The sequence below is a fragment of the Neomonachus schauinslandi genome, chromosome 2 (assembly GCF_002201575.2).
Source record: "Neomonachus schauinslandi chromosome 2, ASM220157v2, whole genome shotgun sequence".
Lineage (NCBI taxonomy): Eukaryota > Metazoa > Chordata > Mammalia > Carnivora > Phocidae > Neomonachus > Neomonachus schauinslandi.
In genome coordinates this window covers 116,463,927-116,480,780 of record NC_058404.1, presented here as the reverse complement: position 1 = coordinate 116,480,780, position 16,854 = coordinate 116,463,927, and the positions used below count along the sequence as shown (strand labels likewise).

At 35.0% G+C, this 16,854-nt stretch overlaps 1 protein-coding gene across 1 annotated transcript in view; it reads right to left on the bottom strand.

Moving 5' to 3' along the window:
• Positions 1-16,854, bottom strand: part of TBCK (TBC1 domain containing kinase) — a 222,105-nt gene that overhangs the window by 149,893 nt on the left and 55,358 nt on the right. Inside the window, exons 6-7 of the mRNA XM_044912651.1 lie at positions 6,706-6,847; positions 1,729-1,789 (exon numbers count right to left, since the gene is read on the bottom strand). Of these exons, the coding sequence (XP_044768586.1) occupies positions 1,729-1,789; positions 6,706-6,847 (203 nt within the window). The remainder of the gene's footprint in view (positions 1-1,728; positions 1,790-6,705; positions 6,848-16,854) is intronic.

The following is a 16,854-nucleotide window of genomic DNA, read 5'->3' as shown; positions in this document are numbered from 1 at the left end:
CCAAAGAAGACATACAGATGGCTAACAGACACATGAAAAAATGTTCAATAGTACTCATGCAAAGTAAAATCACAATGAGATACCACCTCACACTTGTCAGGCTAAAATAAAAAAAAAAAACCACAAGAAACAAAAAGTGTTGGCAAGGATGTGGAGAAAAAGGAACCCTGTGCACTGTTGGTAGGAATGCAAACTGGTGTAGCCTCTGCGAAAAACAGGACGGAGGTTCCTCAAAATATGATCCAGTAATCCCAGTACTGGGTATTTACCAAAAGAATATGAAAACACTAATTCAAAAAGATATATGCACCCCTATATTTATTGCATTATTTACAATAGCCAAATTATGGAAGCAGCCCAAGTGTCCATTGATAGATGAATGGATAACAAAGATGTGGTATATATATATATACACAGTGGAATATTACTTAGCTACAAAAAAGAGCAGATTCCTGCCATTTGCAACAACATGGATGGATCTAGAGAGTATAATGCTAAGTGAAATAAGTTAGAGAAAGAAAAATACCATATGATTTCACTCATATGTAGAATTTAAGAAACAAAACAAATGAAGAAAAAATAAAGAGACAAAAAAAACCAACAGACTCAACTATAGAGAACAAACTGATGGTTACCAGAAGGGAGATGGGTGGAGGGAGGGGGCAGGTGAAACAGGTGAAGGGGATTAAGAGTATATTTATCATGATGAGTCCTGAGTAATGTCTATACATTGTTGAATCACCATATTGTACACCTGAAATTAATATAACACTGTATATTAACTATACTGGAATTAAAATTAAAAAAATAAAGTGTGAGTTTAGTCTGTAGACCATATTAAGAAATCTCTAAGACTCCTTAAAGCCTTATTAATCTTTGAAATTAAATGCTGTAAATATGGTAACATTTTGTGCAATTATATTTATAATTCATTATTATTTGATACTTGTTGATACTTTTCAATACATATTCTTATTTGTAAACCCTATTAACGTGGAAACCAATCTGTCACTCTTTCACAGAAAGTGCTCTATCAGTTTTTCTCTTCTCTATTACCACATTAGGATCTAATATACATGTGAAATAAATGAGCTTCTTATAAGGAAAAATATTCTTCTCAGTCATTATTCACACATGATTCATCAAATAGAAAGCTCAAAACTTAAGATATATTGTCTGAAGGTAAACTGCTACAGAGAAGTATATTTATTCTCATATTTTGATTTTACAACTTAGTTTACTTGGCTAGATCATGAAGCTAAGAAAATATCTATCCACATTATAATTCCTTAATGAGTAAGGAAAGCTCTATAATAATACTTCAGAAGGCACTTCTTAAGTTGTCCTATTAATGTTTACCACTGATCATTAGAACATTAAAGAAATTCAGGATATTTCAGTGTACTCACTATTATAGAACACATTCTTTTATTTATTTATTTATTTATTTATTTATTTATTTATTTTTTAAGATTTTTTATTTATTTGCGAGAGAGAGAATGAGAGAGAGCATGAGAGGGAGGAGGGTCAGAGGGAGAAGCAGACTCCCTGCTGAGCAGGGAGCCCGATGTGGGACTCGATCCCGGGACTCCAGGATCATGACCTGAGCCGAAGGCAGTCGCTTAACCAACTGAGCCACCCAGGCGCCCTATAGAACACATTCTTAATGTATATGCTTACTAAAGGTTATATTTGTAGTTCAAACATAATAATTTGTGAGACACTTACCTAATGTAAGTAAAAATTTTAGTCTTTCAGAAATATCCAAGCTCTGAAATAATTTTCTTCCCTGAATAAAATGGGAAAAGAAATTCGTTGTTAACATTTACATCTTTTTTCAGGGAGGCATTTTTTCCCCCCAGAGATGAAAATGATTTTATCAGGTATCTCTTTTTTCCTTCAAAGGTTTTATTTGACTTTTAAAGTTAGCTCCACTAAAGAAAAATTATCAGTTTAAGATTTAAACATTTCATATATTTAAGGATCATTACATTCTAGTTTGTTCTCAAGCATTCTTCACTTTTGAGACCTATATATACCTGGTTGTCTAGAGAGATTCCAGTCTTATTTGATTAAGAGACTAAGATGACCCGTGGAAAGATTCATATTATCTTTACATTTACCCAAGTAATTCTTACTTATATATCATGATCCAGGTAATCTGCTGTCTCCATTAAGAAACATTCAATGACACTCCTTCCTCCTCCTACAATGAATTTGACAACCATCCTTTGCGATCCCATAGCACCTGGTATATTTATGATACATACATTGTATTTTAATTGTTTCCTTATTATTCAGCTTCAGGGGCTGCTTAAAATAGAGTCTGGAATCAGTCATAACTTCAACAATTATGTGTCAAGCAACTATTGTGTGCCAAATTGGACTTTTGACCACATGTTATATAACCTGGGCAAATACTGAACCACGTTAAGTTTCACTTTTCTCATTTATAAAATTGGAACATTAACTGTACATACCATACAGGTTGCAGTGAGGATTACAGAATGTAAAAAAAGTGCCTCACATTTTTTGAACATAAAAATTCCTTCATAAATGTTGGCTATTATTCTTTTCTTACAAACAAATTAAACTTACAGGATCCTTTAAGTAGACTTAGAAGGAAAGTCTTAAGAAGATAGCCTGGTCTTTATGTGGAGAAAAAAAGACTGTTCTTTTTTAATAAAGAGAAAGCAAAAAGATTTCTTAAAGATTTATGAAACTAGAACTACAGATGGAGAGATCATTGAAAAAAAAGTTGCCATTCCTCTCTCAACTTTTTACACTATCTTTTTTTTTTTTTTTAAAGATTTTATTTCTTTATTTGACAGAGAGAGACATAGCGAGAGAGGGAACACAAGCAGGGAGAGTGGGAGAAGGAGAAGCAGGCTCCCCGCAGAGCAGGGAGCCCGATGCGGGACTCGATCCCAGGACCCTGGGATCATGACCTGAGCTGAAGGCAGTCGCTTAACCAACTGAGCCACCCAGGCGCCCCCTTTTTACACTATCTTATTAATCTTTTAGAAATACAGGTTTGGGGGCGCCTGGGTGGCTCAGTTGTTAAGCATCTGCCTTCGGCTCAGGTCATGATCCCAGGGTCCTGGGATCAAGCCCCGCATTGGGCTCCCTGCTCAGCGGGGAGCCTGCTTCTCCTTCTCCCACTCTCCCTGCTTGTGTTCCCTCTCTCGCTGTGTCTCTCTCTCAAATAAAGAAATAAAATCTTTAAAAAAAAAAAAAAAAGAAATACAGGTTTGATTTTATCAATATCTTGTTTAAAACCTTAAATGGTCCCCCATACCTTATATAACTAAATATAAACTTCTCAGTTTAGCATTCAAAATCTCCTAGGATATGACTCTAAGATATCTTTTCATTCTAAGTGTTTACTATTTATTTACCTATGATGAACACACACACACACATACACACACACACACAACAGTTCAATTTGATTACTTACAATACGGTGAATATACTGTCTATTCAGGCATACTGATGATATGATATGATTGATGATATCATAAGATCATATGATTTTGACTGATTTCCCTACTAGCAATTTTTTTCTTCATGGCTATCAAAATTTTATATATATCCTTTATTTCATTCCCACTTCTGAATGTTAATTTTGTGAGTTAAAGAATTTAAAATTCAAATTACTTTCTATTAGCACTTTGATGGCATTGTGCCACTGTTTTCTTAAAATCAAGCTAGTAAGAAGTTCAATGCCAATCTCATTCTTGGTAGGTAGTACGTCTTATCTCTCTGACACATTTTAAGATTTTCTCACTAACACTGATAAAGTCATCAGAGCTTAGTAAAGGCAGCTTGGCGTGTTAAGAGTACAGCTTTGGGTATAGTTGATGGGTACAAATCTGCTCAAGTACTTACTATTATGTAACTAGGACAGGTTGCTTAATTTCTTTGTACCTCAATTTCCTGATCTGTAAACTACAGATAACAATTAGATAAATTTTATAAGACTGGTGTGAGTATGGAGTATAATAGAGATTAGCAACGTACCTGACTTTTGAAAAGTTCTTAATAAATGTTACCCATTATTTCATTATTGGTTATCTCCTAAAAGTTTATGATTTCTAGGTATTTGTTGTTGTACGTTGCAATTTCTTTCTTTTTTTTTTTTTTTGCTCTGCAAAGTAATTAGTGGGTTCTTTCAAACCAAGAACTTTACTCTTGGCTTCTGATACTACTATATGACAGATATTAGAACATCTGGATCTATCTTCCCTGTCTTTTAAAATTTCTTTTATATTTTCAATCTCTTTATTTCTTTGTGATCTAATCTGGGAGAATTACTCAGCTTTACCTTCTACCTTCAGTGTGTCTAGTTTCCTCTGCCATCTATTTAGTTCTTTATTTCAAGAGTTACAATTTTTTTCTCTTAAAATTCCTAACTGGTTCTTCTTTTCAGCAAATATTCTTGATTCATAGTTTCTATAATTGTTTCATAAATGGAATTGTTTCCTTTATCTCCTAAAGAACACATACTTTTATTTTAAAGTCCTTTCAATGGTGTAAATTTTTCTATTTGTTGTTTCTTTTTTATTGCAGATATATGTATTTACAGCATGTATCGTATTGTAGATGTATTGCTTTAGGTGTTTGGTATTTCTTAGATATGTACTCACCTGTACATCTTTTGGACTATAGAAACTTCTGGGTGGCAGAGTGGCTGTACAGCCTCTTGGTGACATGGCAAGAATTTCCTAGCAAAACTGTTTTGGTTAGCTTTTCCTCTATTTCCTAGGATTTCTAGCATACAAAAATTCCCTTTTTAGTTGTTAGTGTGCTATTAACTTATATCTTAATATTTTATATCAATTCTAAAGGTTTGATGAGGTAGAGGAAGATTCAAGCTTATGTTCAATATGCCATTCTAAAACTAGACTGTCTAAACTTAAGTATCACTTAAAATGTCATGAATCCCCTATTATGAAATTAATATTTCCTTTCTTGGAATTCACATAGCTCTTCTATGTTTATCTTCAAAGTTTATGGATTTGAATTAAATTATAAGCTCCTTGACTATGTGTCTTAATCACACTTTACCTCTTGTTGCATTTGTCATGATGCTATACACAGAGTAAATAGTCATCTACATTTGTTGAATTGAATTACTCATAGAAGACATATCCTGATCATTAGTAAAGAGTTTATAGATATACGTGATGTAAAAAAAAGGAAAAGCTGTATATTTCGCATTTACACTTACTTATACCTCACATTCCAATAAGAGTTTTCTTTTTCTTTTTTTTTTTTTAATTATTTATTTGAGAGAGAGAGAGTGAGAGCATAAGCAGGGGGCAGGGCAGAGGGAGAAGCAGACTCCCCGCTGAGCAGGGAGCCCAGTGAGGGGCTCCATCTCGGAACTCCAGGATCATGACCCTAGTGGAAGGCAGATGCTTAACCGACTGAGCCACCCAGGCATTCCTCCAATAAGAGTTTTCATTTAGGGTATGATTTTAAACAAAAATGAGATTTGCCATCATTTCATATCAATGAAAAGTAAAATGGCATTTTCCCTTAGAAAAAGCAGTGCCAATATGTAAAGCTGCCATGTTATTATGAATATTAAAATATTTTATGATTAAAGTTAAATAATCATAAAATATTTTAATATTCATAATAAAAGATAACTGATGGACGATTTGCTATGTAACAGACTGTACTAAGTACTTTATATTATTTCATTTAATTTTTCTAACAACTATATAATACAGACAAAAAATTTCTGCTTCTAAAGACCTCAATGTCCAAGTAAAGTACACAAATGTGACACATGCTATAATAGAAGAGGAGAGCAAGGAAGATAAGGACCTAATGCTGGCAGGTATTTGAAAGTAGGGCTGAGAGACTGTTAGTTGTCCCTCCAAATCCATTCTCATCTTCTTTCTCAATATTTATGTGTCCAACTAAAGACTGTATTTCTTAGTCTCCCCTGTACAGATATGCAATGTAGCCACATGAGTAAACTGTCACCAATGAAAAGTAAAGGGTTGATTTTGCACTTTTAGATCATCTTCTTAAACAGTTACCATGAACTCACTTCTCTCCTTCCCTTATGCCTAAAAGGCGATAAAGAAACAACTTCGGAAACCAGACATTTGAGATTGGTGGAGCCATAGCCTAGGTTTGTGCATGAAGTGGACTGTTAAATCAGGTAGAAAAACATCTATGTTCTTTAAGCTACTACATTTTTAATTTCTTTCTTTTCAATAGCAGCTTAGTCTTTGCCCTAATAAATATAGAGGATGTCTGGGAAAGATCTCATAAAACACAACTCAACTACAAAGTGAGTCTTGTAGAAAACATAAGAAAACAGGAGAGAAGAAGGTATTTAGGGAAAAAAGAATACCACAGAAAGGGAGAGCATGAACATATCAAAGAGTGTAAGCAGCTTTAGCGTAAGCCTTTCTAGAACCACTTAATTATTTATACGTAGTACAGTGTAAATTCTTTATACTTAGTAAAGTACAAACACTTATAAAGATACCAAAATGATAAGCAAATAAATTGTCAAACAGGATTTTTTAACAAGTCATATTGAGATTTAAGCCTTTTTATTCCTATATCTAGTCAATCCACAAAGCAAAAACATATTACTAAATAGCTTTCTTATCAGAAAAACTTATTCTAATAAGCACACAATTTCTTTTTATTAGTTTAATATTTCCTTATACATACCACACAAAGCTCAAATAAAATGATTCCAAGAGACCACACATCTGATTTGGGGCCAGAAGGCAATGGTTTTTCACTTGGCACATGATCGGTGGTTTTCAAAATTCCTTTTGCAATTACCTCGGGTGCCAAGTATGATGGATACCTACAATGATATATTAAATAAATGAATAATTACTACAAACTACAAAGGGAGAAAAAGTAGTACTACATTTTTACTATCTGTATGATAAGATCTATGTAAAAGTCCAGTGCAATTAAATTAACAATTTTCGCTAGGAAGAATTCTAAACTAACCATCACAATACAGGTCTTCATGTCCAGAAATCAAGAGAAAAATACATATGTGTCTCAAATAATTTTAAAACTATTGTGTCTCTCTGAAGCATTAATTCCTTTCTTTGCTTTCCTCTCTTTTTAACACATTGCCGTCTTGCAGTATTCTGTTTTCAGATGTTTTCCTTTCCTTCTTACTACCTGTTTTCCCCTTACACTTAGCTATTATTTAAAGTGCATTTTTTTTTTCTTGGAAAATACTACATATTCTTTTGAGTAGTAGGAATGTCAAAATCTTTAAAGATACGTCAATTGAAAACTAAGATTCTCTCCCATTTCTGTACTTCAGGCACCCATACATATTTACAGATATAGATAAACTTGACCATCCATCACCACTGCCCCACAGGGCAGCATACTATACATACTACCCTGCACACATTTGTTTTTTCACTTAAAGTATATTTTAGAGATCATTCTATAAAAATAACTATAGATTGCATATTCTCTTTGAAAACTGTCAATAATTTCATTGTATTAATGCACTTAATTTATTTGACCAAACTCTGAAGAACATTTTGGAAGTTCCATTCCTACATGGATAATCAACTGAACCCTATTCCATTTATTGAAAACTCTATCTCCCCCCAAACTAGTCCATAGTACCAGCTTCTACCACAAATAAAATCTCTACCTACATGTTGGTTTGCATCTTGGCTCTCTATTTTGTTCCACTAGTAAAATTGTCTGACACTGTACCATTATACTATCTTAAGTCTATAACACTATATAAATAATTGCAAATAATTGCTAAGACAAGTCCTCTCAAAACATACACATCTTTTTCCAACATCTATACAGAACTTCTCAAACTCAACACCCAAAGAACAAATAAATCAGTCAAGAAATGAGCAGAAGACATGAACAGACCTTTCTGCAAAGATGTACAAATGGCCAACAGACACATGAAAAAATGCTCAACATCACTCGGCATCAAGGAAATACAAATCAAGAACAATGAGATACCACCTCACACTAGTCAGAATGGCTAAAATTACCAAGTCAGGAAACAACAGATGTTGGCGAGGATGTAGATAAAGGGAAACCCTCTTACACTGTTGGTGGGAATGCAAGCAGGTGTAGCCACTCTGGAAAACAGTATGAAGGTAATTCAAAAAGTTGAAAATAGAGCTATCCTACAACCCAGCAATTGCACTACTAGGTATATACCCCAAAGTTACAAATGTAGTGATCCGAAGGGGCACCTGCACCCCAATGTTTATAGCAGCAATGTCCACAATAGCCAAACTATGGAAAGAGCCCAGATGTCCATCAACAGATGAATGGATAAAGAAGATGCGATATGTATAAATACACTGGAATATTACATAGCCATCAAAAAATTGAAATCTTGCCATTTGCAACAACATGGATAGAACTAGAGGGTATTATGCTAAGCGAAATAAGTCAATTAGAGAAAGACAACTGTCATGTGATTTCACTCATATGTGGAATTTAAGAAACAAAACAGAGGAGCAAAGGGGAAGGGAGGGAAAAATAAAATTAGACTAAATCAGAAAGGGGGACAAACCATAAGAGACTCTTAATCATAGGAAATAAACTGAGGGTTGTTGGAGGGGAGTGGTGTGGGGGATGGGGTAACTGGGTGATGGGCATGAAAGAGGGCATGTGATGTAATGAGCACTGGGTGTTATATGCAACTGATGAATCACTGAACTCTACCTCTGAAATTAATAATATATGTTTATTAATTGAATTTAAATAAAAAATTAAAATGTTGACTCCCCCCCCCACAAAAAAACCCCCAGACACCCCTTTTAATTTATTTGCAGGAGTGTCTAGGTACTTTTCAGATGTTTGTCCTATATGTATACATTTAGAACTTTTTTTTTTTTTTTTTACATTTAGAACTATCTTGTCAAGTTGTTTTTCTCTCTTTCTCCCTCCCTTTCTCTCTCTCCCTCTGACACACACAGAGTTGGAATTTTTATTGAAATTAGATCAAATGTAGAACAGGTTGGGGAGAACTGGCATTTTTCCGATACCAAATCTAACAATATATGAGCAGGTATCTATAATTATCTAGGCCTTTCATAATGTCTTTAAAACATGATTTATATTTCTTTCACAGAGGTGCTTTCAGAGGTAAAATACCTGCTTAGATTCTTATTAGGTATTTCACCTTCTTTTGCTAATGTGTAATTTCTTTGTATTAATTTTGTATCTAGCAACTTCACTAAACCCTCAGCATTTATGGGAGAATTCTTTTGAGTAGTCTTTGTAGATAAGCAAATCAGTTATGCTTAACTGATTTGTTTACAGTGACAGTTTTGTTTCCTCCTTTCTGTAATTATAGTTTTGAGTTCTTTTGCTGCCTTATGTGGTAAAACTGCTAATATGAAAATAACTGGTGATAGCTGACATCTTTGTCTTGATCCTCATCTTTTAAAAATACTTTTAACCTTTCACCATTATAGTTTCTTTGCAAAAATTTGTGTTAATCATGAATAATTTTGAAAATTTTTGAACATCTCCATATATTACAAAGAGAACATGATTCTTTTCCTTTTATATGCTAATGATTTTAAATAAATCAATTAATTACCTAATGTTTAACCAACCTTGCATTGCTGGAATTTTTGTTTCTAGTAATTTCACTTTTAAAAATGAAAATTTTATCTTCTTTCCACTTGATATATATATAATATATATATCTGATTTCTTTTCCTTGTCTAAGTGCATTCATTAGTAGCAGGTATGCACTGGCAAATGATAGTGGTGTTAATAAATATTTTGTTTTAAACCTACTAACTTCTGGGTTGAAATCAATCTATCTACTAACAGGCAGATATAGATAGATGGGTGATTTTCACTACATTAAGGAAATATTAACATAGTGCCTTTTTATTAAGAATTTAATAAAGAATGTTACAATAAATCTATCAAATGTTTTTAAGAAACCACAGAAATGATTACTTGATAATTTACTTCTGATATGTTATCCTATTAAATTATATTTATATATTTCCTAAACCATCTGTATATTCGTAGAATAAACCACACTTGATAGTATCTTCTATATGCTTCTGGTTTTTGTTAACTTTTCTTAGGATTTTTTATATTAATATAACATATTTATACTATATAATAATAATAGATGATCAAATATGAGTAGGATTTATATTTAAACATTTCACGTGGTAATTATGGGAAGACCAGGATTAATGTTATACTAGCTTATGAAAAAAGATACTGTGGGTGCCTGGGTGGCTCAGTTGGTTAAGCGACTGCCTTTGGCTCAGGTCATGATCCTAGAGTCCCAGGATCAAGTCGCACATCGGGCTCCCTGCTCAGCAGGGAGTCTGCTTCTCCCTCTGAACCTCCCCCTTCTCATGCTCTCTCTCTGTCTCATTCATTCTCTCTCAATAAATAAATGAATAAATCTCTCAAAAAAATAAAAGACACTGCAAGCTTTTGTTTAAAAATAACCTTGAAATGTATAGTATTATAATTTAAACGGCAACAAATTTAAGCATTCATTACAGGTTTGGTAGAATTTGCCTGTGAGTCTAATCCAGGTATCTCTGTGGGGAGAGGCAACTTCTACATTTCTATAACTGGTGTTTTTAGATTTTAAAATTTTCTTTGGGATTAAGTTTTGGTAATTTGTATTTCCCTTCCTTTTATGCTAATTTACAAATTTGCTCAGAACTAAGCAAAAAATAATTTATTGAGTCTTCTAATGTTCTCTACTTCTCTAGTTATTTTTCCATTACCATATCTTATTTTGTGCATTTGAGTTCTCCATCTTTTCCTGATTAGGTAACTAATAACTGTTTTTATTACAGAGGCATTTCTTTTTGTCTCTCAGTACTTTACTATATTCTGGTGATAGATGTTATAGAAACTTGGCATAGGTTAATTTCAGTATACTTCACTGAAGATAAAAATTTCTATTTATAAAGTACGTAAAAATTTTTAGCAGGAAATTCAATGCTAAATACAAAGGAATTGGTAAGAAATCATATTATTGTATAAAATATCTTCCTATCAGACCAAAACGCTGTTCATGTCTTCTGTCTTCTAAATTCATAAAGGTAAGCCACTTTATTTAATAAAAAAGACAAAGCCTTCATAAACAGTACATTCTATAAAATGTATCAAACTTCTAACTTTAAATTTCTAATGAATTCATTTTATGAATAATTCCACAAAACCTTAAGTTGATCTGCTGAGATGGAAATTATTTCTCCTCTCAGTGAAACGCCATGGTATTTTATCTGTATCTTTCTTATACCTCTCAAATGATTATAAGATACTTATTTTATTCCCCCTAAGGTCAGGAACACGGCAGGGATGTCCACTATCACCACTGCTATTCAACATAGTATTAGAAGTCCTAGCCACAGCAATCAGGCAACAAAAAGAAATAAAAGGCATCCGAATCGCCAAAGAAGAAGTCAAACTGTCACTCTTTGCAGATGATATACTTCATGTGGAAAACCCAAGACTCCACTCCAAAACTGCTAGAACTCATACAAGAATTCAGTAAAGTGGCAGGATATAAATCAATGCACAGAAATCAGTGGCATTCCTATACACCAACAACAAGACAGAAGAAAGAGAAATTAAGGAGTCGATCCCATTTACAATTGCACCCAAAACCATAAGATACCTAGGCATAAATCTAACCAAAGAGGCAAAGGATCTGTACTCAGAAAACTAAAAAATACTCATGAAAGAAATTGAGGAAGACACAAAGAAATGGAAAAACGTTCCATGCTCATGGATTGGAAGAACAAATATTGTGAAGATGTCAATGCTACCGAGAGCAATCTACACATTCAATGCAATCCCCATCAAAATACCATCCACTTTTTTCAAAGAAATGGAGCAAATAATCCTAAAATTTGTATGGAACCAGAAAAGACCCTGAATAGCCAGAGAAATGTTGAAAAAGAAAAGCAAAGCTGGTGGCATCACAATTCCGGACTTCCAGCTCTATTACAAAGCTGTCATCATCGAGACAGTATGGTACTGGCACAAAAACAGACACATCGATCAATGGAACAGAAGAGAGAGCCCAAAAATGGACCCTCAACTCTATGGTCAACTAATCTTCAACAAAACAGGAAAGAATGTCCAATGGAAAAAAGTCTCTTCAACAAATGGTGTTGGGAAAATTGGACAGCCACATGCAGAATGAAACTGGACCATTTCCTTACACCACACACAAAAATAGACTCCAAATGGTTGAAAGAACTCAGTGTGAGATAGCAGTCCATCAAAATCCTAAAGAACACAGGCAGCAACCTCTTCCACCTCAACTGCAGCAACTTCTTCCTAGAAACATCGCCAAAGGCAAGGGAAGCAACGGCAAAAATGAACTATTGGGACTTCATCAAGATAAAAAGCTTATGCACAGCAAAAGAAACAGTCCACAAAACCAAAAGACAACCAACAGAATGGGAGAAGATATTTGCAAATGACATATCAGAAAAAGGGCTAGTATCCAAAATCTATAAAGAACTTCTTAAACTTAACACCCAAAGAACAAAGAATCCAATCAAGAAATGGGCAGAAGACATGAACAGACATTTGTCCAAAGAAGACATCCAAATGGCCAACAGACACATGAAAAAGTGCTCAACATCGCTCGGCATCAGGGAAATCCAAATCAAAACCTCAATGAGATACCACCTCACACCAGTCAGAATGGCTAAAATTAACAAGTCAGGAAATGACAGATGTTGGCGAGGATGCGGAGAAAGGGGAACCCTCCTACACTGTTGGTGGGAATGCAAGCTTGTGCAGCCACTCTGGAAAACAGTATGGAGGTTCCTCAAAAAGTTGAAAATAGAGCTACCATACGACCCAGCAATTGCACTACTGGGTATTTACCCCAAAGATACAAATGTAGTGATCCGAAGGGGCACCTGCACCCCGATGTTTATAGCAGCAATGTTCACAATAGCCAACTGTGGAAAGAGCCAAGATGTCCATCAACAGATGAATGGATAAAGAAGATGTGGTATATATATATACAATGGAATATTATGCAGCCATCAAAAGGAATGAGATCTTGCCATTTGCAATGACGTGGATGGAACTGGAGGGTGTTATGCTGAGCAAAATAAGTCAATCAGAGAAAGACATGTATCATATGACCTCACTGATATGAGGAATTCTTAATCTCAGGAAACAAACTGAGGGTTGCTGGAGTGGTGGGGGGTGGGAGGGATGGGGTGGTTGGGTGATAGACATTGGGGAGGGTATGGGCTGTGGTGAGTGCTGTGAATTGTGCAAGACTGTTGAATCACAGATCTGTACCTCTAAAACAAATAATACAATATATGTTAAAAAAAAAAAAAAGAAGAAGATAGCAGGAGGGGAAGAATGAAGGGGGGTGTTTCAGAGGGGGAGACGACCCATGAGAGACGATAGACTCTGGAAAGCAAACTGAGGGTTCTAGATGGGAAGGGGGTGGGAGGATGTGTTAGCCTGGTAATGGGTATTAAAGAGGGCACATATTGCATGGAGCACTGGGTGTTATACACAAACAATGAATCATGGAACACTACATCAAAAAATAAAGATGTAATGTATGGTGATTAACAATAAAAAATTTAAAAAAAGATACTTGTTTTACTTGTTTTATATATGACGTAATAGACTATACACAATATGTAATACTACATTTTTATGTCGTTTTTGTTTATGCTTATATTTAGTATACAAAAATTTACTCTCCTGTCAAATAAACAAACTTGAGGGTACTGCTATATCTTATTCATTTTTACAAGTCCTCAACAACTACCAATAAAATTTGAATATAAGATACACTCAGTAAAATTTGTTTAAAAATAACATTTCTGGGGTGTCTGGGTGGCTCAGTCCATTAAGCATCTGCCTTTGGCTTCGGTCATGATCCTGGGGTCCTGGGATTGAGTCCCATATCAGGCTTCCTGGGCAGTCTTGCTTTTCCCTCTCCCTCTGCCCCTCCCCCCCAGCTTGTGCTTTCTCTCTCTCTCTCAAATGAATAAAATCTTTTAAAAAAAATAATAACATTTCCTAGCAAAAATGCCAATTAAGACTGCCTTACAGACAACTTAAGCAGACAGTAAGTATCAGACATATAGACAATTATTAAATTTAAATCCTACAGCCTAGAAACAAAAGAAACAAAAGCAGCTTTAGAAGAGAAATGAAAATGAGAACTCTGCCTTACTTATTGCATATGTGCATACCCTTTCTTCATTTATCATCAAATTTAGTCGTGAGCACAATTATCTCAATTTTTCAATTCCGTGGACATTAGATTACTAAGACACCCTGCAATAATGACTATAATCAAAATATATTTAAGTATATGGAACATCTATGTAATATATGTAACATAGACATTCAAATATTACTTCCATTTCTCTTCCTGAATTTTTCTGCAGTCACCTCCTCACACTATGATTGCCAGTACTTACTTACATGTAAAATATAAGTCAATTAAGTCAGAGAATATAACTTAAATTCAAATGGGTAAATTAGGTTTTTACATTTCTTTCCATTTTAATGCAGTGATGATGATGATACTAATATCTACTTTTATTTATTTTTTTCTGTGTGTTAGGAAGTTTATGTTCTTTTTTTTCCCAAGTTTTTTTTTTTTAATTAATATGTAATGTATTATTTGTTTCAGGGGTACAGGTCTGTGATTCATCAGTCTTACACAATTCACAGTGCTCACCATAGTAGCTACCCTCCCAAATGTCCATCACCCAGCCAGCCCATCCCTCCCACCCCCCTCCACTCCAGCAACCCTCAGTTTGTTTCCTGAGATTAAGAGTCTCTTATGGTTTGTCTCCCTCTTCGGTTTCATCTTGTTCCATTTTGCCCTCCCTTCCCCTATGATCTTCTCTTTTGTTCGTCAAATTTCTCAAATCACTAAGATCATATAATACTTGTCTTTCTCTGATTGACTTATTTTGCTTAGCATAATACCCTCTAGTTCCATCCACGTTGTTGCAGATGGCAAGATTTCTTTTTTTTTGATGGCTGCATAATCCATTGTATTATATACCACTTCTTCTTTATCCATTCATCTGTTGATGGACATCTTGGCTCTTTCCACAGTTTGGCTATTGTGGACATTGCTGCTATAAACATCGGGGTGCAGGTGCCCCTTCGGATCACTACATTTATATCTTTGGGGTAAATACCCAGTAGTGCAGTTGCGGGGTCGTATGGTAGCTCTATTTTCAACTTTTTGAGGAACCTCCATACTGTTTTCCAGAGTGGCTGCACCAGCTTGCATTCCCACCAACAGTGTAGGAGGGTTCCCCTTTCTCTGCATCCTCACCAACATCTGTCATTTCCTGACTTGTTAATTTTAGCCATTCTGACTGGTGTGAGGTGGTATCTCACTGAGGTTTTGATTTGTATTCCCTGATGCCGAGTGATGTTGATCACTTTTTCATGACTCTGTCGGCCATTTGGATGTCTTCTTTGCAGAAATCTCTGTTCATGATTCTGCCCATTTCTTGACTGGATTATTTGTTCTTTGGGTGTTGAGTTTGATAAGTTCTTTATAGATTTTGGATACTAGCCCTTTATCTGATATGTCATTTGCAAATATCTTCTCCCATTCTGTCGGTTGTCTTTTGGTTTTTTTGAGTGTTTCCTTTGTTGTGCACAAGCTTTTTATCTTGATGAAATCCCAATAGTTCATTTTTGCCCTTGCTTCCCTTGCCTTTGGCAAAGTGTCTAGGAAGAAGTTGCTGCAGCTGAGATTGAAGAGGTTGCTGCCTGTGATCTCCTTTAGGATTTTGATGGATTCCTGTCTCAAATTGAGGTCTTTCATCCATTTGGAGTCCATTTTTGTGTGTGGTGTAAGGAAATGGTCCAGTTTCATTCTTCTGCATGTGGCTGTCCAATTTTCCCAACACCATTTGTTGAAGAGACTTTTTTCCATTGGACATTCTTTCCTGCTTTGTCGGAGATTAGTTGACCATAGACTTGAGAGTCCATTTTTGGGCTCTCTATTCTGTTCCGTTGATCGATGTGTTTGTTTTTGTGCCAGTACCATACTGTCTCGATGACGACAGCTTTGTAATAGAGCTGGAAGTCCGGAATTGTGATGCCACCAGCTTTGCTTTTCTTTTTCAACATTCCTCTGGCTATTCGGGGTCTTCTGGTTCCATACAGATTTTAGGATTATTTGTTCCATTTCTTTGAAAAAAGTGGATGGTATATTGATAGGGATTGCATTAAATGTATAGATTGCTCTAGGTGGCATAGACATTTTCACAGTATTTATTCTTCCTATCCATGAGCATGAACGTTTTTCCATTTCTTTGTGTCTTCCTCAATTTCTTTCATGAGTATTCTATAGTTTTCTGTGTACAGATCCGTTGCCTCTTTGGTTAGATTTATTCCTAGGTATCTAATGGCTTTGAGTGCAATTATAAATGGGATCGACTCCTTAATTTCTTTCTTCTATCTTGTTGTTGGTATATACTAATGCAACTGATTTCTGTGCATTGATTTATACCCTGCCACTTTACTGAATTCCTGTATGAGTTCTAGCAGTTTTGGGGTGGAGTCTTTGGGTTTTCCACATAAAGTAACGTATCATCTGCAAAAACTGAGAGTTTCACTTCTTTGCCAATTCGGTTGCCTTTTATTTCTTTTTGTTGTCTGATTGGTGAGGCTAGGACTTCTAGTACTATGTTGAACAGCAGTGGTGATAGTGGTCATCCCTGCCGTGTTCCTGACCTTAGGGGAAAAGCTCTCAGTTTTCCCCATTGAGTATGATATTCACTGTGGGTTTTTCATAGATGGCTTTTATGATATTGAGGTATG